Raw genomic sequence first — 22447 nt, 5'->3', positions numbered from 1 at the left:
CTGAGACTGAGCTATGGCATCCCAGGTCAAAATTCCTAGGACAGAGAATTTGATTGGCCCAGCTTTGGTCAGATGCCCACCTCTTGGTTCAATCAGCCATTCCTTAGCACAGGTCCTGTTCTAGAGGAGCGTGGGAGCAGAGCTTCTGGAAAGGGGCTGAGCACAGCGCGGCAGAGCCAGTAACTAGGATGTCCACTGGCAAGGAAGCCCCCAAACCAATTCCCAGAGAGTTGAGAGTCCTGCGCCCTCTAGTGGATGCTCTCCGATCACTGCATCCTTCCTTCTCTCTGGACAGCACAGCCTCACGAAGACATCCCTGGATAAAGCTATGCCTGGGACAGAGAAGGACACCAGGCTCAGGATCTCACACCTGCTCCCTGTCTCCCCAGGTTCATTGGCATGGCCACAGTACTGCTCAAGCCCTTGGTGAAAAAACCAAGAAAGATCCTTTTTGTGAATGACCTCACCCTGCTCAACCATTCCATGATGCCCACAGACGTGAGTCAGGCCCCAGGGAGGGTGGCTGAAGGAGTTGGGGGGGCAGCTGATGAAGCTGGGCCATGCACTGCAGCAGCATCTCAGTGTCCCCCTTAACCCAGAGAACATTTTCTACACTGGGGGACCCCATCATGTTGTAGCCATGTGTTCTGAGAAACAAACTCACTCAGAAGGACAATGCAGATACTGGAGTGCAGTCTATTACATCAGCGGGCCCAAGGCAGAGTCTTCTCTTAGCCAAGGACCCCGACCAGTTTTTGTGAAAACCTTATATACCCTAAGTGTACTTGCTCAAACCCACCTCCCCAAATTCCTTGAAACTAGTCTGGAGATGATAAAAGAGAGGTATGATCAAAGTTAACCCATGATTCATGTGTCACAAGACTAGATAAACAGTGGACATTTATCAATAGGCCTGTGGTCATATCCCGATAAACACAATGCAAGTTACCACTTTGTTCTGTTACAGAGATAATTAGCATATTCTTTTAGGCAAGGAGAGTCCAAATACAAGTCCTGAGGCTCTTTTATCTGGGGTCTGGTTTCCCATTGGTATGCCACTTCTGTAGACACCCGGCACAAAGTTCAGAGTCCATTGGGAGGGTGACCATGCGTGTAGCCTAATGTTCTCGGCCTGGCCTAAGATGGAGTCCAGCTCTGTCTGTTTCCTCCTCCAATCACACTTGTCATCATCTCCCCAAGTTCCATGACGCTCTCCATCTACCTCCTCACCCTCTACCCTTCAGCCACCCACTGAGATCAGTTTTCAGTCAATTGCCTGCTGGCGTCAGCGACTGTGCTAGGCCTGGGATACGAACTTGAATGAAGCCCACCTCTGTTGTCACTCCCATGACAAGCACTCCAGCACGTATGTACTGGGGTCTGTAAAGCCACTTCACTGAGGTCAGGAGGGAATGAATGATTTCACTTGAGAGAAAATGAAAGGCTTTACAGAGGAGGTGATGAAGACCAAGCAGATGAGAATAAGCAAAGGCGATTTCTTCAGAGCTTGCTATTAATGTATAACAAGGGGCTTCCCTGGTGGCTCAGTGGAAAAGAATCTGCCTACAATGGAGGAGACACGGATTCCATCCCTGGGTCAGGAAGATCCCCTGGAGAAAGAAATGGCAATCCACTCCAGTATTCTTGCCTGGGAAATCCCATGGACAGAGGAGCCTGGTGGACTACAGTCCCTGGGCTCGCAAAGGAGTCGGACACATCTTAGCGACTAAACAACAGCAACAAATATAACAAGGGAGTCAGCTACCAGCACTTGGATTTGACAGAGATGCAAAGGCAGACAGAGGAGTGAGAAAACTCTATGGTAGAAAAAAGGGAAGACTTCAGTTATGTCCTGATGGGAGGCTGTTGATGTGAGGGAAGCTCTAAGGGGACCAACTAGAAGCTGAGCACCCTATGTGATTGCTTAGGGGTATATATTTGGCTTTCTCCCACTGGCCCTGAACTAAAAGTGGGAACAAAATTAAGAGATTTGTCAGTTATTAATCGAGTCCTGGCTGTTTGTTGCTAGAGCTGGCGGTCTGACTTTCTACAGGCCCGACTCACAGCAAACTGATTTCCTGGGCTGGTTGCTGTAAGTATCAGGTTCGTTTCCTGAGCTGATTGCTACAGAGTGTAGCTCAGATTCCACTTTTGTAGATTAAAAAGAAAAATTCATGTGGTTTTATTTATTTATTTTTGGCTGTTCTGGGTCTTGGTTGCTGCCCAGGCTTTTTCTCTACTTGTGGCAAGCAAGGGCTACTCTCTAGTTGCAGTGTGAAGGCTTCTCACTGCAATGGCTTCTGTAGTTGCAGAGCACCAGCTAGCTCGCATTTCAGTAGATGCAGCTCCCAGGCTGTGGAGCACAGGCTCAATAGTTGTGGCACATGGGCTTCGTTGCTTTTTGGCATGTGGGATCTTCCTGGACCAGGGGTCAAACCTGTGTCTCCTGCATTGGCAGGAGGATTCTTAACCACTGAGCCACCAGGGAAGCCCTATAGATGGTTTTTAAGGAGAGGTGTGGTGGCTCAAATGGTAAAGAATCCATCTGAAATGCAGAAGGCACAAGTTCAATCCCTGGTTTGGGAAGATCCCCTGGAAGAGGGCATGGCAACCCACTCCAATATTCTTGCCTGGAAAATGCCCATGGACAGCGGAGCCTGGTGGGCTGTAGTCCATGGGGTCGCAGAGTCGTACATGATGGAGCGACTAAGCACAGCAGCACATGAGTTTGCCCAACGGATAGGAAAGAAAGACAGCCCCTGGCGGGAATGTAAGGTGTTTGTGTGGAGGCTGGAGGGACAAAAGGCAGCACGGCATGTTCAGGAGGGTGGGCTGCCCGCACTGCCGGCACTGGGGGAGGGGCGGAGAGGGCTTGACTGGGAGAGCCGAGATTGGGCGGTGTCCAGGGGCCAGAGTGAAGTGCCTTGTGGGGTCTACGCCGGTAAGCTGTGACTTTACTCTGATAGTTTAAGGCACTTAGGGAGTTCATGGGTCAATTCTGACAATGGCTGAGCAGTGAGGGCGCTTGGAGGCAAGAGGTCAATGGGGTGTTTGCTGGAGTTCCCACAAGGCGTCATGAGATGTTAGGCTAGGAGCTCAGCATCAGTGGGTCTGGACTGGTCTCAAGTCACTTCTCTCTCTCCTCCGCACCCTGCGGCATTCTATTCTGTCACTGCCACTGCCATACACCTCCTGTTCCTCAGCCCCCGTCTGCAGTGACCCATGGCTCTCTCCCCATCGGTTCATAACCTCCCTCCACCCCAGACTGCACAGTCCCCCCCGGTAGGGCCCTGTGCCGTGGTCAGCATCACTCCACCCAGGATGGCTGGGTATGACTCCTGCCACGATGGACTAGGTTCCAGTGCTGTGGCCTTGCCAGGGATTGCAGGATCTTACAGCTCCCTGCCTTGGCGTTGCAGTGCACCGTCACCTTCCAGGCAGCCCTTATGACCTACAAGGATATCGAGAAGATCGGTATGTACTTCCACGGGGCTGAGCCCTGCCCTTCTCCAACCATAGCTCGATGGACTCTTGGGGATCTTGGAGACCCAACCCTTGAGGCCTATAGGATTGTGAGCTCTCCAGACACCTGCCCAATGTGTCTACTTGTCACAATAGACATTAGACCCAGCCTCCAATGGGCTGCAGAGGGAGGCAAGGATGACGATTTCGCGGAGTGTGCCCCACCCATGTGTAGAGAGTGAGCCCAGGGTTACCGAGGGTAGGTGGGCACCATGGGAGGGTTCTGGGGAGGACGTGTGCCCTTACCAGGGCCTCTTGGCTGTGATTTTAGTTAGCACTGGGGACACTGGGGACAGAACGATGAAATGGAGGACATGTCCCCAAGTATCCCGCTCTCCCCCATGAGAGCCCACCCTGGGCTGTTTCCCCAGGTGATGAAGACCTCCTGGCTGTAACAGCTCAAGAGGTGGCCAAGCAGAAGCTGATGTTTCCCAGTGCCACAGTGCACAAGGCTCTGTCCCCAAAGCCTCAGCACTTCCAGGTGAGGCCCTTTACTGAGTCTCAGGAGAGCAGAAGAAACACAGATCATAGATTCAGCTGCACAGAAGTTTAAAATGTTCAACTCCTACCAACACAACATTGTAAAGCAACTATACTCCAGTAAACACTGGAAAAAAGAAAATTAATACCATTATGGTAAAAAACAAACAAACCATAACCTGAATGATTATTTTTTAATTTATTGAAACATGTTTTATGTACCAGAATATGGTGTTTCTTGGTAAATATTCTGTGCACACTTAAGAATAATTTGCATTCTGCCACTGTTGGATCAAATAGTCTATAAATGTCCATCAGATCAAGTTGATTGATTGTTGTTGTTGTTTAGTCTCTAAGTCATGGCCAACTCTTTTGTAACCCCATGGACTTTTGTAGCCCACCAGCCTCCTCTGTCCGTGGAATTTCCCAGGCAAGAATACTGGAGTGGGTTGCCATTTCCTTCTCCAGGGGATCTTCCCAACCCAGGGATGGAACCCAGTTTCCTGCCTTGGCTGGTGGGTTCTTTACCGCTGAGCCACTGGGGAAGCCAAGTTGATTGATAGTGCTATTCAAACGTACTATACCATGATGATTTTCTGCCTACCTGTTATATCAATGGAGAGAAGAGTTTTTGTTTATTTCTCTTTATACTTCTATCAGTTTTTGCTTCATATATTGTGAAGATCTGTTGTCAGGGTATAAACAAAAATGTTTATAATCTTTATATGTCCTCTTCATTAACTGGTCCTTTTATCACTATGAAATAAACGTCCTTATCTCTGGTAAAAAATAAATAATTAAATAAAAATAAATAAAGTGTTCAATTCTGTAAAAAGATCACAAATATAAAACACAATATACTGGGACTTCCCTGGTGGTCCAGTGGCTAGGACTCCACACTCCCAATGCAGGGGTCCCAGGTTCAACCCCTCGATCCCACATGCTGCAACTAAAGATCCCACATGCCATAACCGAGACTTGGTGCAGTCAAATAAATACTGAAAACAAACAAAATGAAACGACGACAACTGAGAAATGTTCGACTTTATTCTGTAACAAGTCCCTCCCACGCAGTAAACCCTATGTGCACCCAAAATGCAACGGCACAGTGGAGGTGACAGCTCCCACAGGAAGAGACAGGAGGGGCCAGGCCCCCTCAGGGCTGCGGGGCCGCTTCCTACCGGCAGTACATGCTTCTTCCCAGAGCACATTGCTCTTTCGGAGAAGAGCCCCCCTTGACAAATAGGAGCCTGGACCCCCAAAGCCAGTTCCCCCGGTCTCTTCCCTGCAGGTCCGAGTGCAGGTGTTGGAAGCCCGGCAGCTGATGGGCAACGACATCAATCCCGTGGTGAAGGTGGTCATTGGAGGCCACCAGCACCACTCACGGATCAAGATGGGGAACAACCCTTTCTTCAATGAGGTGGGCGGCCCGTGCCCTTCAGAGCTGAATGGGGCACGTGGGTCAATGGGGCTGGCCGAGGGCTAGGCATTTCCTGATGGGGGATGGTAAACTTGCTCCCCAACTCTGCTGCTTTCATTTGTTTGTTCCACAAAACTGGGCACAGGTGGTCAAACACCATGGAGAACATAGCATGTGAACACACAAATGATGATGCTGGAAAGACTGTAGTTGGACAGGGATGCGAGGGGACAGGGATCTGGGGGGACAGGGCCTAGGGGATAAAGATCTGGGAGGGAAAGCGCAGGCCCTGCGTAGAAGTGATAGCAATCCGGCCCCATCACTTCATGGCAAACAGAAGGGAAAAAGTGGAAGCAGTGACAGGTTTTCTTTTCTTTGGCTCCAAAATCACTGCTGACAGTGACTACAGCCATGAAATTAAAAGACATTTGCTCCTTGGAAGAAGAGCTGTGACAAATCTAGACAACTTTAATATCCCTGTATTAAAAATCAGAGACATCACTTTGCTGACAAAGGTTTGCATAGCTGAAAGCTATGGTTTTTCTAGTAGTCACGTATGGATATGAGAGTTGGACCATAAAGAAAGCTGAGTGCTGAAGAATTGATGCTTTCAAACTGTGGTGCTGGAGAAGACTCTCAAGAATCCTTCGGGCTGCAAGAGGATCAAACCAGTGCTGAAGCTGAAGCTCCAATACCTTGGCCACCCGATGCGAAGAACTGACTCATTTGAAAAGACTGCGATGCTGGGAAAGATTGAAAGCAGGAGGAGAAGGGGACAACAGAGGATGAGATGGTTGGATGGCATCACCAACTCCATGGACGAGTTTGAGCAAGCTCTGGGAGTTGGTGATAGGGAAGCCTGGCGTGCTGCTGTCCAAGGGGTCACAAAGAGTCAGACACGACCGAGCGACTGAACAACAACGCTAACTTTGGGCTGCTGGGGCCTCACATCCTGGCATCATGACTGATGCGATAAGAACTCCATAAATAGGCACTGAATTAACTTGTGACTAGACCACCAAAGAAAAGAGAGAAGCACTGTGAGGGCAGGGAAGAGAGGGTGGAGAGGACTCAGAGAAGTCTCCAACGAAAGAGGGACAAGGTGGAGAAAGATAATTCAGGAAAAAGGAATTGTGTTCTCAGAGACCTGGAAGGAAGAAACAGTATGGCTGGTTGGCAAAACTGTAGACATGGGTGGAGCTGGGACAGGGCTTGTGTGTGTGTGTGGCGGGGGGTGGCCGTAGGTAAGCCTGCAAAATTTGCTGGGGCCTCATCTTGGATGGGACTTGAGAGCCGTGGAGGGACTCAAGCAGGAGAGTGACAGGGCCAGGTCTGCTCTGGGGGGAGGAGGTTCTGGCTGCAGCAGGGAGTGGGGGTGTGGTGGACAGACAAGGCGATCTTGAAAGAGGCGGACACTTTCATCTCCATCCCAGGGCAGTTTGATGGGCTCTGAGCTGCTCCCAGGTCCTCCAGGGATCCCCTACACCACCCTTTTCTGGAGAAAAAGCCATTTAGGATCTGGTGGGCCTCTACTTCTGCAAGCGGAGCATGTGGTTGTAAGGAGCTGAAGGTCACTGAAATGGGCAAACGACAGGCAGAAGCCTCTTAGTTGGAGGCTTCAGGCTTGCTCAGTCCCTGGGGGATGTGATGGAGACACGTTTCCTACTCCCACCCCGACCCCTCTCCCATTCTCTCTACTTCAGATCTTCTTTCAGAATTTTTATGAGTCTCCTATGAAGTTCTTCGATGAGATCATCTTAATCCAGGTGAGGAGCCGGGCAAGATGGGTTCACTTTTCTTGTTCCGCCTCAATTCTGAAAAGTGCTTCACTCCCCTCCAGCCCCATCTGTAGAGCTAGAGTCACATCAGACAGTCTTTCTGACCCCAAGGCAGCATCTCTGCTACCTTCTCCACCCTAGCAGCCAGACAGACGCCCACCCAATCCATCCATCCATTTATTCGTTCATTCAATGAATGTTATGAAATGCCAACTGATAGACCCTGAACTTAGCTCCAAGGTGAACAAAGCAACCCTTTCCCATGTACCAGGATTTTCATGCCACCAAAGGACCCCTCAAACGTCCCCTCCAAATGAGACATTCCATTCTCCAACCACAGGGAACCCAGTAACAATGGGGAACTTGTATTTATCAAATGCCTCCTATGTGTCCAGCACAGGGCTAGTGAGAGCAAGGCTTCTCCCTTGAAGAGTTCTTAGGAAATAGCCAAGACAGGATGCAGAGGAGAAAGCTGAGAGCAAGTTTGCTTTGTGGGGACCAAGTGAATTGACCTCTCAGATCAATTTCCTCATCCTGAAAGTGGAACTAAAAATCGGAACTTCTCAGGGCTCCTCTGAGAATTAAATGAGAAACACTACTTGGAAGTGCCAGTCATTAGGAAGTTGAGTTAGTCCTGGAGGGCCCAGATGTACCCTGGGGGTTGGGGAAATCAGGGTTGTGAATAACAAATCTCTCTGGAAACTCCCTGCAGGTGATAAATTCCTCAGTGATGAGATTCAATGCAGAGATCGGGAGATTCCAAGTGAGCATTGGATGGTGGAGGAGGTTTGGTGAAATAGTTACAGAGACCCACCCAGGGCTACTTGCCCCAGGCTAGGGAAAAGGACTTGGATTTTCATGCAGAAAGATCCAGTTGTGGATCCACCTACCCACTGGGTGATTTAGACAAGTTATGCGGAGCCTCTACTTCCTCATCTGTAAAATGGGGATAATAACATACTCAACCCACAGGATTTTTGTGAGGATTAAAGTATGTAACATTTATGAGAGTGCTGGGTGCCACCTTGACTCCCCCTACACTTAGAATATTTACGGACACAGCTCACATCTCTGTCTCCAGAAAATGGAAACAGAGGATCCAAAAGGTCAACCAGCTGGAAAACCTGGAGAGAGACTGCCCCTGAAGACAGAGAAAAGATTTGCTTTGGGAAAGACCCAGGTTGAGAAATGAGGGATGCTCACACAATCATGAAGGGCTAACCAAAGGTAGGGCTGCCAGGCTAAATCCAGGAGGCCCTGGGAATTTTTAATCTTAAACAACAGGTATTTTTTAAATGTAAGTATGTCCCCAGTATTTCATGGCTCCTCATGAAATATTGCTGGGGACCTACGTTTACTAAAAAAAAGGTCGTTATTTATCTGTAATCCTAATTTAAACTGGCATCTGTATTTTTATTTGCTAAATCTGGCAACTCTTGGGAAAGGGCCTGACCCTTGGGAAAGGCAAATTTAGGACAAGTCAAAGGAAGGTTTCTTTCTCACAACTTGTAATAAGCATGTGAGTGTTCATAACCTGCCCCTCCCCCAACTAACTCTCAAAGAAGCAGCACAGGCCTAGGAATTAAGAGATTCTAGATTGGTTGGGAAATCTGAGTTGGGTAGATCTCCTGAAGTAGAAAATGGCAACCCACTCCAGTACTCTTGCCTGGAGAATCCCATGAACAACAGAGCCTGGTGGGCTACCGTCCATGGGGTTGCAAAGAGTCTGACATGACTGATTTAAAATTGATGGCCCGAAACTGCAATTGCTTTGTACCAACATAAATATTTTTAATCAAATCTCAGACATATCATTTTACTTTAAAATATTTCATTACCTATTTCAAAAACATACAGACTTTATTAAGCATAATTAAATACAATGGCAACATCTAAACACCTTTACAATTCCTGGCTAGCACTAAATATCTAGTCAGTGTTCAAATATCCCTAATTGTCTCATGAATTCCTTCTAGAGTTTATTCAAATCAGGATCCAAACCAAGTGCACATATTGCAGTTGATTGAAATGTATTTTTAGGCCTGTGTATTTTATTCAGTTGGTCCTGCACCCTAGTTTCCTTTGCATTTCTTTTTCTTTTTTAAATATTTGTTTATTCAGCTGCCTTAGGTCTCAGTTTTGGCTCTCAGGATGTTCCTTGTGTCGTGCAAGCACTTTCAGAGTAGCTTGCAGACTCTCGTCGTGATATGAGGGCTCAGTAGTTGTGGCTCATGGGCTTGGTTGCCCCACGGCACATCGATCTTAGTTCCCCCACCAGGGATCGAACCTGTGTTCCCTGTATTGTAAGGCGGATTCTTAAGCACTGGACCACTAGGGAAGTCTGGCCGTTTATTTCTTGAAGCAACTGGATGGTTTGCCCTGCAGAGTTTTCCCTCAGTCTGGATTTTGCTGACTGTACCTCCAGGGTCTCACATCTCCTGATCCTCCACCCAGGTATTTGCTATCTAGAGGCTGGATCAGACTTGGGTCAATTATTTGGCCAGATGACATCACCTACAGGCACAGAATGACTGCCGTCTCTTTCTCTGTTGTTAACAGCTATTGATGATCTCTGCCTAGATCTATCGCCCATTAGAGGTGAATAAGTTTTGTTTTGGTTTGTTTTCTTCCAGCTTTATTGAGATATAATTGACATACAATGATATATAAACATTTTAAATTTATAATTTGATACATTTTCAAATATGTATTTGAAACCATTATCACAATCAAGATGATGAACATAGTGACTTCCCTGGTGGTCCAGTGGTTAAGACTGCACTGCAGGGAACACAGGTTAGATCCCTAGTTGGAGAGCTAGGATTCCACATGCTTCACTGTCAAAAAACCAAAACTCAAAACCGAAGCAGTGTTGTTACAAATTCAATAAAGACGTTAAAAATGGTCCACATCAAAACAAACGAGCAGAACATCTATCTCCCAGGGAAAAAGGAAAACCCATAGTCTGTTGGTCAGCTCCTCAACCATCCTCTTCCCCAGGATGGGATAAACACTTTCCTCCACACAGGCGTAGGGAAGAACAAGGCTGTGTTTGTCAGAAGTGCTGGTGGTGGCCAAGGGTCCTTTCAATCCAAGCCTCCCTACTTACTAGACTTGGGGCTCTTGGCTCAAACTGAACATTTGCCTCTGTAGAGTGGAGATTACAATGGGCCAACTTCCAGGTTGCTGCAAAGACGAAAGGAGCTAGGGCGGGACAAGCCCACGAGAGCCGACTCGTTGGAAAAGGATGCTGGGAAGGACTGAGGCAAGAGGAGAAAGGGGCGGCAGAGGATGAGGCGGTTAGAGAGCGCCGCTGCCTCAGTGGATGTGTGTGTGAGCCAACTTCGGGAGACAGTGGAGGACCAGGAAGCCTGGCGTGCTGCAGTTCACGGGGTCACAGCCAGTCAGACACGACTTAGCAATGGGACAACAAAGTCCATGAATTGTCATCAGGTTGGTTGGTTATTGCGAATCTTGGCTGGAGACCCTAACTAATCCTTTGTCTACTCCTCTGTTTTCAGACAGATGTTGGGTTCATCTACAACTGTCCAGGTAGGTAAACATTGTTGGAAATGTGAGTGTCTTCTGAGAAAAACCAGTTAGGTGCTGAAATCATCTCAAAATTCCTGCATATTCAACACATGGGGAGTGGGGAGGGTGTGAGTTATTTTCTGTACTTGACAACATTTTACTGTGCTTTTGCTTAATGATACTGTACTTTATGGCTTCCCCAATGGTTCATCGGGTACAGAATCCGCCTGCCAATGCAGGAGATGCAGGTTTGACCCCTGGGTTGGGAAGATCCCCTGGAGTAGGAAGTGACTTCCCACTCCAGTATTCTTGCCTGGAAAATCACATGGACAGAGGAGCCTGGCAGGCTCCAGTCCAAAGGGTTGCGAAGAGCCAGACAGGACTGAATGACTAAGCACAAAGAAGTGAGTCCCGTTTCCCTCTGCCGCGGACGGAAACCAGAATGTGTGAGACACTTTTCCGCACACCTGCCCCCACCACAGAAGCAAAGACTGGTTTCGGGGAAGAAGGGGGGAACTGGAGGCTGGTCTCCCACGGGCCCTCTGCCTCTCCAGGTCACACACTCCGGAGGAAATGGCTTGGCCTCTGCCAGCCAAACGAACGCAACAGTGGTGTGAGAGGCTACCTGAAAGTCACCATCTGTGCCCTCGGTGTGGGAGACCAGGCCCCGGTGAGGCTGCCCCCAGCACCTCAGGAACATTTCTTATCCTGGCTGCTTCCGTGGGGGACCACCCCCCAGGCCCTCCAGGCAGCCCCTGCTCTTCACAGGCTTTTCTTTGTCCCCTGTGTCACTTCCGGGTTGCCCATCCCCACCCCAACCAAGCCGAAGGTTGGGGAAGCCAAACCTGGTGGCCTGTGACCTCCTTGTGACTCTAACCCTATCGGCTCTCTGGTCTCTCCAGGTCGATCAAAAACTGATCTACAGGGTTGACGACACGGACGCTCGGATCTTCAAGTCGTCGGTGGTGCCCGCCAGCGTAGCCTACTTACAGCTCTTCATCTACTGTGCGGAGGACCTCCTCCTCAGTCAGTCGGGGCTTGGGGGGGAGCGACCCTGAGGTTCCCTACCGGGTGACCACCTTGGTTTCTCATAGGGCTCCCCAGTTCCGTTCTGACATTAAGATTTGGGGCAGGGAGACGGGGAGGCTGAAATCTACCGAGAATGGTTTTATGAAGGCGCCTTTAAAATGGGCCACGTGCCCCTGACCTGTCCTTAATGCCCATATTCAAGGTTCCTTATGCCAGCCCCCACCCCCATTGTGTGCCAGGACACACAGTGGCACAGGGGAACAGAGTGAAAGTGGGAGGGGTCTGCCCAGGGGGCACGAAACCAAATTATGAGGGAGGGTCTTCATTAGGAGGTCCTCTCTCTTCTCCATCTCTTCCTCCTGAAAAAATAATGCTGCCGCAGGAGTCTTTTCACTTCTTATTCTTAGAGAAGCAGTACTCTGTGAGTCCTGTGTTGGAGGTGGAACTAATTGGGGAAAAGGTAAGCATAAAAACGGTCTGAAGCTTAGAGACACTGGCACCTAGGAGAAAACAGAGTGGAGGAAAAGACCGGAGGCCAGGACCCCAGAAGTCATATCCCATTTATGAGTGATGTGACCCCATGGGACCAGGGAGGGTCTCTGTGAAGGTGGAGGCCGTAGCTTAGTCGGCCCGTGTCCCAGAGCCGTGCCCAGTACCTTGAAGGGAGAAGATGCCCACGGAAAACCAAACATCGAAATGCACAGATGAGTGGACCAGTGAATGAAACAACAAGTCCACAAATGCACCCCATTGAAACTGTCACTGAGCCCCTTGAACCTCAGTCTCTGCATCTAGACATGGAATGTTCTGGGCAAGGGAGTTGTTAACATTCCCTGAAGCTCTCTGAACACACAGTAGCATTTTCCAAAGTGTGCTGATGGATGTCATGGGCAAAAAAAAAGGACCCTATGTTCAAATTTGGGGAATTCTGGGCTGAAATTAAGTAGATTTGTCTTAAGATTGATCGAGCATCGTTTCTACCATATCTTACCTATTAGAAGAAGTCATTAAATCTAGCCCAGACAAACAGGGAGGGAGATTAGTGTCCACCTTTTGAAGGGGAACATACCACAGAGTGTGTGGACATATTTTAAGAGCGCCACACTGAGTGCTTATTTCCCACTGGGTGGTTTGGTACTCTGGAAGGAGGAGAGATACCGCTGGGTGGTAGAGGCACACATATTTTCAGAAATGTTAATATTTCTACATTTTTCTTAGAGTGTGTGAAAAAGTTTAACCAGTCCAATTAACCCTTGATTTTACCAACATGATTGCTTAGAATAAGGCTAGGGTTGAAAATAAAGTCAAGTGATACTCTGAAAAGGAGTATGCCATCAGTATCATTGTCGCTGACTTTTTGTTGGGATTTCAGAATTTCTCTAACAAAAGCAACATGTCTGCACTCATGTACTAGAGCTAGTAACCCTCTATTTAAGACTTAAATCAATTGAAAGCTGATTTGAGGGGAAATATGAAGGAGTCTGGATCTAGATAGCTACTCAAAGGACCGAAGTTGTAGCTGATGAGAAGTTGTCAAAGTGTGGTTGGACCAGGGACTCCCATGACCAGCTCTGTGCTGCAGACAGGGTCCACCCGTAGGCTGGACCAGAAGGGCTGGGAGGTGAGGCCAGTGGAGGGAGAAGGGACAGGCTGGACTGAGATTTCTTTGGGATATTCCCAGCTCAGGACACATGTGCAGACCCAAACCGAGAGCCCGATATGGAACCAGATCCTGACCTTCCAGATTCAGGTATTGCTTTTCCATCATGCTTTCTCTTCCCCACCCCCCCCACAAACAGAAGGGGTGTTTGTAGGGGCGTGTGAAGTTGGGGGAGAGGGGGCAGGGGGTTCTGCTTTATAGGGAGCATGAGGAAGCCCAGGACATATCACAGTGAACCTTACTTGAAATGAATGGGGGAATTCCCTGGTGGTCCAGTGGTTAGGACTCCACGCTTTCACTGCTGATGGTCTGGGTTTGCTCCCTCATCAGGGAATGAAGATACTGCAAGTGCAAGCTGTGCTGTGAAGCCGAAAAAAAAAAGGGAAACCAATAAATGACCCAGTGATCAAGTTCAGGTTAAAAAAAAAGTGAAATGAATGCCCTAAGACTGAACTTTCCAGAGAACTTAAACATGCCCTTTCATTTAAAAAAAAACACTTTCAAGACCCATTCTGAATTGTACTATGCATTTTCTTATCTTCTAAGCAAAGTACCCTGAATATAGTTATATCTTAGTTGACGGCTTTAGGGGCACTCCAAGAGCATAGTTATACACTGGGCTATGCGCAGTGTGGGGCTGTTTGTTACTGCATTAAATGGTCTCAACATGGTGGGGCTTTTAGTCTGATTTCTACAGCTTTTCAGTCCTTCTCAGTCACCTATCAGCAGTGTGGATGCCAGTTTTCCCCAAGCCCTGTGAGAGCTGTGACTGACTTTTGACTCCATGCCAGGCTTGTAAAAACTGTGTGTAGAATAAGAGTCAGGAATCTGAGAGAGGACTTGAGCACTCGCGCCTGAGTGTATAGAACTTGTGTGGCACTCGTTTGGCTGCCCAGAGAGTGTTTCACCGTCCTTACACCTTACATTGGAAAAGACCCTGATGCTGGCAGAGATTGAAGGCAGAAGGAGAAGAGGCTGGCAGAGGGAAGCCTGGCATGCTGCAGTCCATGGGGTTGCAAAGAGCTGGACACCACTTACTGACTCAACACCACCGCCACCACCAACATGCCTTACCTTTGTGTGATGTGAAATTAGCAAAGGAGATCCCCTCTGCCTTTCTGTGGACGCTTCTCCCAGAAACACCTCCATCTACCTCTCCATGAGTCGGCATTTTTAACCATTTCTCTGCATCCCTACCTTCTTGGGTGATTTTCTAGACTTAAAGAAGGACCCAGTCCTTCCCGCACCCGTGCTCTCTGCCTCTGTGCTGGCTGTGATGAGGCTCAGGACAGGAATGCTCGGACACTCTGGATGCTCAGGGCTCGGATGTCCTCATGTTCAGCTTCCTCCGGGCTCGGAAAACAGTCAGGGAGGGGCAGGCCCCCCATCCTTGAAAGAGGCCTTCCCATGTTTGAAGATGTCCAAACACCCCCAGACCCTCGCCCATTTCCTGTCGATGCAGTTTCTCTCTAGAGCTGTGGCTCTTTGGGTGGCAGCCTGACTGTTGCTGGTGGTTCAGTCACTAAGTCATGTCCAGCTCTTTGCAGCCCCCTGGGCTATAGCCCACCAGGCTCCTCTCTCCGTGGGTTCTCCAGGCAAGAATACTGGAGTGGGCTGCCATGCCCCTCCTCCAGGCGATCTTCCTGACCCAGGGATCGAACCTGGGTCTTCTGCATTGCAGGCAGTCTCCTGCGTGGCAGGCGAATTCTTTACCAGCTGGACCACCAGAGAAAGCCTTCCGCCTGTCGCCAGCCTTCTGGACCTCCCCGTGAAGTGGCAGGATGAGCACCTGCACAGTCAGTGGCATCTGAGACCAGCTGGTCAGGGCCCAGCAAGGCAGGCTGCAGGGGGCACTGCTGACCATGGTCTGTGCCAGTTAGGAGTCCCGGGGCCCCCAGACAGGAGGGGAGTCAAAACAAAGGATTGGGAAAGGGGAAGAGAATTCTCAAAGGTGGATGAAAATACGGTTCCACCAATTTGTAGGGTTTGGTGCTTTGGAAGACCTGGGTGCCCAAGGGCCCCCCCCGTCTCCACTTCCAGTGTCCTTCCTTAAGCAGGGTGATCTCACGGCTTACTAAGCAGCTGCTCAGTGGGAAAGCCCTTTCTTTTAATATGTACTTTAAAATATTTATTTGTCCACACTGGATCTTAGTTGTGGCATGCGGGATCTAGTACCCTGACCAGGGGTTGAAACCGCGTCCCTTGCATTGGGAGCATAGAGTCATAGCCACTGGACCACCAGGGAAGTCCATGGAAAGTCCTTTATTTCCCCTGCTCCCCTGACCCTCAGCCTCCACGGCAAGGGGCGAAGGACAAGGGGAGTGGGGAACAGAGGACCCTCAGCCACCACCATGAACAAGAGGCCCACTCAGGCCTCGACCCCAACAGCTGTGTTGTATGCGTGGACTCTGTTTTTGTAACTGAGGACGGAGCAGAGATCAGGCTCAGAAGCTGGGGTTCCAGTCCTTCTTCTGTCCCTGTCTGGGCCTCAGTCCCCCTCGGTCAAGGACAGTCATACCTTGCTGGGTTACGGCAGAGTGGGCAGGGGCCCTGCACAGCACACAGGAACTTCAGGGACTTGGCTTCTCTGTGCCTTAGTGTTCCTGTCTGAAAATAAGAATGATTACAGCTCCTGGCTTCTGGAGTTGTCGGGGGTAGGGGTAAGGGTCACTGAGGTGATCCACATAGACTTTCAGGACAGTCTGGGGACAATGGAGACCCTTCCAGAGAGGCAGCTATTATTACTCTTTGAAGAGACAGATGTCCTGCTGCTTAAAGATTAACTGCTAGGGAATTCTCTGGTGGTCCAGCAGTTGGGACTGTGTGCTCTCACTGCTTCGGGCCCCGGGTTCAATCTCTGGTTGGGGATCTAAGATCTGACAAGCCACCCCGAGTGGCCAAAAAAAATTTTTTTTAAACAGTAAATAAAGGTTAACTGCTAAATGTGAGGAAGTCTTTCGAGGCCCATGATGTCCCCGTGAGATGGCTTGATAAACCTGCCTCCAGACTGAAGGGCCATGTACGGACTGCAGTCATGGACTCCGCAGCTGGATAGACCACATCTTGTGGACCCTGGAGCTGACGCAATGAGGGACCATTTTTAAGAATGAGAATATAAAATGATCATGGGACACAGTCCGAGGCCTTCCCCAGGCCCTTGCGAAGGGCCTATACTGTGGGGAGCCCCCAGCCAAAGGTCCATAAGCCTCAGTGGTCAGTCCTTCTGGGCTCACTGGTAACAGAGCCAAACCTTGACCCAGACTCAGGACTTCCCAACTGCTCCCAGTCTCAACAAAGACTAGGCCATCTGGACAGGCACCCACTGCCCCTCTCACTTGCCCTTTGCAGCTTCCCTGCCTCTCCAGCTACGTCAAGTTCAGAGTCTTGGACTGGTGAGCAACAGGGTGGAGGCTGGAAAACACACCAGGGAGGAGAAAATCAGAACCAGGCTGGGGACTCCACCTGCAGGGTGTGTTTCTCTCCAGCCCCAGGAACAGGTGCAGTGATGAGATCGGGACGGTCAGCCTGTCCCTCAACCAGATCTCGTCCACTGGAGCCGAAATAGAAGGCAAGCAAGCCCTCCGTGCCCTGCCTCCTGCACCTCTCCCACCCAAGCCAGCCAGCTCTCACCCCTTTCTCCTGTAGGAATGTACTCTGGCTTCTTACCCTGCTTTGGCCCCAGCTTCTTGACTCTCCGTGGGGGTAAAAAGGCCCCTTTCAGGATGAAAGAAGAAGACCCTGTAAGCTTCTTATGTCCAGCTCTAGGGAATAGTGGGGTGAAATCAACCATGTGTCAGGCACCAGGGCCTGGGAGGTGCCTGGGGAGGGCCAGGCCCTGGTTTCTGTCCATGACACTCCAGTAGAGGACTTGAAGCCTGTACACAAAGGGCCACATAAGCCTGGAGCATGTGCTGTGACCCAAGGAAGGAGCAGATAGAGTGCTCTGGGCATTCACTAAGGAAGGGGCATTGAGATGAGACCTCAGGTAAGAGATTGGGCAGGTGGAAAGGTCATGGGCAGCAAAAGAAACAGCACAGGTAAATGTGGAAAAACACTGGGTTATTCAACACTGGTGATTGGGGGGAAGTGGATTGGGATTTTGAGACTGATGTATATACACTACCATGTGTGAGATAGGTAACTAATGAGATTCTACAGCACAGGCAACTCTACCCAATGCTTTGTGGTGACCTAAATGGGGAGGAAATCCATAAAAGAGGGGATATATAGTTTGCCTACAGCATAAACGAACACAGTATTGTAAAACAACCATCCTCCAGTAAAAATTAAAAAAAGATAGAGAGAGGATGGCGGTAAACACCAGAAAGCCAACTGGCAAAGAAGAGAATGGGGCTGGGAAGGCCTCTGAGTGAGGAAGAGCCTCAGAAACCAGACCCTCAATGCCTTTAGGAGCCTCCCCCACACTCACGCCGTCTCTCATCTCTGCTGCTCTTTCCTGGGCCTTCCTGACGGGAACAGGGCCACGGTAGCCTCTAATTGGGGCAGGGCCTGTCCTGATTGGCCAGCCTGGGATAATTTAACAGTTACCACAGTCCCCTCCAAGCAGAAAGGGTTTACAGGACCAGGGCACTTGGTGGGCCCGGAGATGGAATGAGTGAGGAAGAGGAGGAGGCCTCAGGTGTGGGAGAGGACTCAGGGCCAAGAGGTTTCCAGGCATGACCATGACTGCAGTTTCTGGAATTCCTCCCTGGACTGTGGTCAGCCCAAGGCAGAAAGTTTCAGAACAACCCTGTCTTTGCTACAGAGGTTTCAGGAAAGACTTTTCCTGCTTTTTTTCTCTCATTCCTTTTCCTACTGTTTTCCTTCCTGTTACCCTAGAATATTCCCAACATTGTCAAGGATGGTTTAGCTTATCGAGGCCGGGTCTTCCTGGAGTTAATCACCCACGCCAAATCCCTTCAAGAAGCTAAGATGAAGGATCTCTCCCTAGATGTGATCAGCATAGAGGTAACCACAGGAGACAGGTAACCCAGGAAGAAAGACCCCTTCTGCCTGCTTCTAGTCTCCTGTGGGTCCCATCTCTGACATTGCAAGAAGCCGTTGGTCAGAAGTGGAATGCACTTTTTGGATGTATGGGATGTTTCCTCAATCCAGCTGAGTCTTTTTTAAAAGAATTTTTTGATGTGGACCATTTTTAAAGTGTTTATTGAATTTGTATAATATTACTTCTGTTTTACATTTTGATGTTTTGGCCACAAGGCATGTGGGATCTTAGCTCCTGCTCAGGGGTTGAACCCACACCCCCTGCATGGGAAGGTGAGGTCTTAACCACTGGACCACCAGGGAAGTCCCTCCACCTGAGTCTTTACTAAGCCCCAGTGGGGGCTTCCTGCTGTGCCAAATCCCAGGAGGTCAAGGGACCCAGTAAAGATAAGGTTTAGATTTAAGAGATATGCAATCTAGTTAAGGAGAAATGATGTTCTAAGGAGTCTGCATTTGTTCCTGAAGGCCGAGAAGGACCACTGAGGCAGGAAAGAACAGCAGGAGCCACGTCAGAAATAGATTAGTTGCTATTCAGTTGCTAAGTTGTATCTGACTCTTTGTGACCCCATGGACTGCAGCATGCCAGGCTTCCCTGTCCATCACTATCTTCTGGAGTTTGCTCAGACTCATGTCCATTGAATCAGTGATGCCACCCAACTATCTCATCCTCAGTCGCCCCCTTCTCCTCCTGCCCTCAGTCTTTCCCAGCATCAAAGTCTTTTCCAGTTAGCTGGCTCTTCCCATCAGGTGGCTAAAGTATTGGAGCTTCAGCTTCAGCATCAGTCCTTTCAATGAGTATTCAGGGTTGATTTCCTTTAGAATTGACTGGTCTGATCTCCTTGAAGTCTAAGAGACTCTCGAGAGTCTTCTCCAGCACCGCATTTCAAAAGCATCAGTTCTTTGGAGCTCAGCCTCATTTATGGTCCAACTCTCACATCTGTACATGACTACTGGAAAAACCATAGCTTTAAATGGAAGTAAAATTGGGCCACCCACTTACTCAGGAGAAATGGGGACACAGTCACAGGGGAGGAGAGCTGGAGAGGAGACAGCAGTCACCAGAGACCCTTTGGAAACAATGATCAAGGTCTCTGACCAACAGGACAAAAGAAGTGAGGCCAATGCCCATCTTCTGCCCCAGGTGGGGAGGTGGGGTCAGACATCAACATGGGCTCCCTGAAGGAAGAGCAGGTCTGGGGAGATGATTGTGGACTTAAAAAAAATATTCACAACCTAAAAGTTGAGAGTTATATTTTATTCAGTGGAATTTTTAGGACTTTGGGCCCTGGAGGCAGCATCTCAACCCTGAGATAACTGCTCTGAGGAGGCAAGAGGGGAGCCAGGTCATGTAGAGTATTACAACAAAGAGCAGGTAGTCTGAACATCAAAAGATCATTGCTAAAGGAAAATCAGACATCTCAAGTTAAGGAATTTAGGTGTTTTCTATGTACGGGAAGATGCAAGAATCTGGCCTCATTCCTTTGTTATGCACCTCACCTGTCTGGGGTTGGTATCCCGTGTTTTCACATCCTGGGTTTCCTCAGGGTTCACCATGGGGAATGGCTTTAGTCTTATGGCTGCTAGATGGCAGATTGTCTTTCCTTCCTGGGTTCCCTCAGGGCTCACCAGCTCACCATCAGGGGTGGCTGCAATTACTGATGACTGTGATGTGTTTTGTTTACCGGTATGGCAGAAAATATTCCATTTATCATGATGAACCCCACCTTTGACCTGTGCTTGTGAGACACCCACGAGGACCAGCCCCTAAGCCTGCTAGATGTAGACATTTGTCATCAGCAAGCCAGGATCTACCCAAGATTATGGAGGAATTGCCCTGGGGGAGTAAATGGAATGAAAGGAGAAAGGACCTGAAGTTGGATCCCATTGAGAATCACAGCCTATGAGATTGTAGGGACATGGAGAAGAAGCTGGCAAAGGGGAGCACTGGGGCAGCCTCTGGAGGGGAGAGTTGCAGAAAGGAGAGAGCAGAACAGTCTATATGTGGCAGATAGAAAACCCGAGGACCCAAAGGTGTGTGCTGGTAATGAGGAAGGCATCAGTAGCCTTGGGTCAGGAGAGAAGCCGAAGGCAGGAGGGAGAAGTTATTTATGGTGCATAGAGGCAAGTCTATAGAAAGTTGGCTGCAGGGACTTCCCTGGCAGTCCAGTGGTTAGGGCTCCGTGCTTCCACTGCAGGGGTCATGGTTCGATTTCTGGTCCTGATCGGGGAACTGAAATCTTGCGTGCCATGCAGCACCACCAAAAAAATAAAACTTGGCTGCAAAGTTAAAGGAGACAAGATCAGGTCCTAGATAAATAGGGGCTCAGAGGAGAAAGGGAGGGTTATTTATTAAGGCAGGAGAGATTTGAGATAGTGAACAGAATGGGAGAATGCAAAAGTAGGGTGGAGGGTGGCAACAGAAATGAGAGAGGGGCTCACGTGACAGACAGAGGGCCTGAGAAGAGGGGCTCATGGTGGGGGCGGGGCTTGAGAAAAGCCAAGAGCGGATGTGCGCGTGCTTGCATCCTCCACCCACAGTCCTGCCCACGCTCAGGCTCAGCCAAGGGAGGAATTCAGACCAAAAGAAGAGGGGTGGGGGCCAATGCAGAGCCTGGACTGACCAGGAGAAAACCTTCCTGCCTGACTTCAGGGGGAGAAGACCTTCCTGCCTGACTTCAGGGGGAGAAGACCAGGGCTAGTTGGGTGGAGGGGCCAGTGATGGAGGTCATAGGAGGAACTTCCCTTGATCAGCCACATGAGTGGGAGTCAAGGCAGAATTTTGAGAGGGGGCAGGAGTTCAGGGATGGTCTGGCTCACACTGAAGGAAAGAAACAGGGCACCTCGTGCTTGCCTCCCTGCCTGTCTCTGTAGCTTTGTTCATTTCTGACTCATGCTGGGGATGTTGGGGGTCATGTTTTAGAAGCACCAGAACCGACAGAAGTATGGGCTGTGCGTCATCTTCCTTTCCTGCACCATGATGCCTGAATTTAAGGACCTGATCCAATTTGAAGTCAGCATCGGTCACTATGGAAACAAGATGGACCTGAGTTACAAACCTCTCGTCTCAGCCACGCAGTACAGCCCAGCGATATACGACGGTAAGAGTCAGATCCAACTGAAGGGTAGAGAGGAACCACTGCATGTCGGGCTCTGGGTTGGCCCTTTTAAGCTTTTTAGCCCCAGGGACATTCATAGACGTTGTTAACCCACGTTAGATGTGAGGAAAGTGAGCTTCGGGGAGGTAAAGTCACCTGTCAAACATTGCACAACTAGAAGGTGGTGAATCCATGACAAGAGCTGCAACTAGGTTTTGACTTCAAGTCCTTCTCTACCACGCTTCCACACCACAACGTCTCAGTTCCGTCTTCTCTCCTGCTCTCTGAACCGCGCTCATCCAGCCGTGCGTGGGTTAGTTGTGTCGTGTGTGAATTGTGTTTCTCCCAAAAGAGCTGCCCACCTTCTCTCTATCCGTGCATTCATCCCTTCAGCTACCAACCATCCACTGTCCCCAACACCCTACCAACCACCCATCCACCCACCCGTCTTTTCATCTAAGATATGCTCACTGGGCACTATAAGGTTCCCGAAGTGCGGTCGCTGGGCCAACAGCATTACCTGGGAACTGACAGAAATGCACATTCTTGGCCTCACCCCAGATCTACAGAATCTGAAAACAGAACAGCAATCTGTGTTTCAACAAGTTGTCCAGGTAAGGGGCAGCATGCTAAAGTTTGAGGACCATGGCTCTAGAGAAACACTATCTCATCTTTGTCAGCGTCACCCTCTCATCACTCGAGAACTTTTCTGTGCATCGCACTTGTCTGCCTGTTTTTTTAAGAACAGCTATTTTGGGGGAAATACAATTCACACACCATACAATTAATCCACGCAAAGTATACAATTCAATAGTTTTTAGTATATTCACAGAATTGTGCTATGATCACTGTGATTAGTTTTACAACATTTTCGTCAGTCCAAAAAAGAAACCCTATACCCACTAGCAGTCATTTGCTATTTCTTCTC

General features: G+C 49.3%; 1 protein-coding gene across 1 annotated transcript in view; it reads left to right on the top strand.

The window, feature by feature from the left end:
• The window catches only part of FER1L5 (fer-1 like family member 5), a 52261-nt gene that overhangs the window by 2178 nt on the left and 27636 nt on the right, over positions 1-22447 (top strand). The window contains exons 4-19 of the mRNA XM_088841662.1: positions 390-498; positions 3420-3474; positions 3894-4003; positions 5294-5422; positions 7126-7188; positions 7913-7963; positions 10722-10752; positions 11286-11401; positions 11634-11757; positions 12168-12220; positions 13442-13510; positions 16769-16812; positions 16906-16988; positions 17066-17160; positions 18260-18388; positions 21345-21522. Of these exons, the coding sequence (XP_088697788.1) occupies positions 390-498; positions 3420-3474; positions 3894-4003; positions 5294-5422; positions 7126-7188; positions 7913-7963; positions 10722-10752; positions 11286-11401; positions 11634-11757; positions 12168-12220; positions 13442-13510; positions 16769-16812; positions 16906-16988; positions 17066-17160; positions 18260-18388; positions 21345-21522 (1439 nt within the window). The remainder of the gene's footprint in view (positions 1-389; positions 499-3419; positions 3475-3893; positions 4004-5293; positions 5423-7125; positions 7189-7912; positions 7964-10721; positions 10753-11285; positions 11402-11633; positions 11758-12167; positions 12221-13441; positions 13511-16768; positions 16813-16905; positions 16989-17065; positions 17161-18259; positions 18389-21344; positions 21523-22447) is intronic.

Source organism: Moschus berezovskii, chromosome 11 (genome assembly GCF_049115385.1).
Source record: "Moschus berezovskii isolate FMDL1 chromosome 11, NW_MosBer_1.0, whole genome shotgun sequence".
Classification (NCBI taxonomy): Eukaryota; Metazoa; Chordata; class Mammalia; order Artiodactyla; family Moschidae; genus Moschus; species Moschus berezovskii.
The sequence above is the reverse complement of the archived record's forward strand: the minus strand, read 5'-3'. Positions and strand labels throughout refer to the sequence as shown.